Source organism: Monoraphidium neglectum (genome assembly GCF_000611645.1).
Source record: "Monoraphidium neglectum strain SAG 48.87 unplaced genomic scaffold scaffold03165, whole genome shotgun sequence".
In the NCBI taxonomy this organism is placed as follows: domain Eukaryota; kingdom Viridiplantae; phylum Chlorophyta; class Chlorophyceae; order Sphaeropleales; family Selenastraceae; genus Monoraphidium; species Monoraphidium neglectum.
In genome coordinates, this window is record NW_014010463.1 from 6,340 (window position 1) to 7,465 (window position 1,126).

The 1,126-nt window shown below is 71.3% G+C and overlaps 1 protein-coding gene across 1 annotated transcript in view; it reads left to right on the plus strand.

Annotated features, from left to right (window-relative positions):
* Window positions 1-651, plus strand: part of MNEG_12285 (hypothetical protein) — a gene marked incomplete at both ends in the record, with an annotated part of 2,612 nt that extends 1,961 nt beyond the window's left edge. The window contains one exon of the mRNA XM_014039244.1: window positions 463-651. Coding sequence (XP_013894698.1) covers window positions 463-651 — 189 coding nt within the window. The remainder of the gene's footprint in view (window positions 1-462) is intronic.
* Between the last annotated feature and the right edge of the window lie 475 nt (window positions 652-1,126).

The window sequence follows — 1,126 nt, forward strand, 5'->3', positions numbered from 1 at the left end:
CCGCCGGCGCGGCGGCGGCGCGGGCGGCGGGGGCGGTCGCGTCGGCGCTGGCTGAGCGGGACGCGGAGGCGGCGTGCGCGGGGGCGGCGGCGCTGCCGTTGGCGGAGCTGATGCTGCAGTGCGTGCAGCGGCCGGAGCGCGAGGTGCGCGGCTTCGCGGTGGGGGCGCACTTGCGGCTGTTGAGCGCCCTTCAGAGCGCACTGACAAACATCCGTTGCTTTTCAACAGCCATTTGCTCCTCCCCTCTCCCATCGCCCTCCTCCTCCGCTCTCTCCTCTCCTCTTGCGGCATCACTGTGTGTGATGGCGAGTTGGTGCTGTTCTCCCTCACTGCCACCTGTCCCCTTATCATCCGCCCTCATCCATCTGTCCGTCGGGCCCTTGGCTGACCTGACCGTGGCCGCCGAGGACGTCACCCCTGCCCCCAATGACGTCACCCCGGCCCTCGATGACGTCACCGCAGGTGTGCCAGGCGTGCGTCGAGTACTTCCTGATGGTCAACACGGTCCCCGTGGCGCAGCGCCACCCCCAGATGGGCGCACCGCTGTACGGCTCGCTGGCGCAGCCGCTGCTCGTGCACTGCTGCTACCCGGCCGGCTTTGAGGGCTGGGAGGAGTGCGTGGAGGAGGACGAGGAGGCGTTCGTGCGGTGAGCTTTGGGGAAGTGGCGGAACCGGACCCACGGGTATGTCAGGGGCACGATGGCCCACTCAAATGGAGAGCGGGCTGGTGAGAAGGGGGTGAACTGGGAGAGGGCGCATGCGTGACAGTGCTGCAGTCGCTGGGGGTGAAAAGGCGCGCGCGCGCCCCCCGTCTGTCACCCTTGTCGCGACCGGCAGCCCAGAAAGCGCGATGACGCCCGCACGCCCGCGGCCGCATCCGCCCCCGCCTCCACCCGACCGCCCCGTCCCTGACCCCCGCGCGGCTGCCCGGCAGCTTTCGCGAGCAGAGCGTGGCAGAGCTCCTGGAAATTGTCTACAACATGGTTGGGGCGCCCTTCCTATTCGCCCTGCGGGACGCGGCCGTCTCTGCCCCCACCTGGCAGCACGCGGAGGGCGCGCTCTTCGCACTGCGCGCCGTCGGCGCCCCCGCGCGCCGCCGCGCGCTCGGCGCCGACCCCGCCGCCGC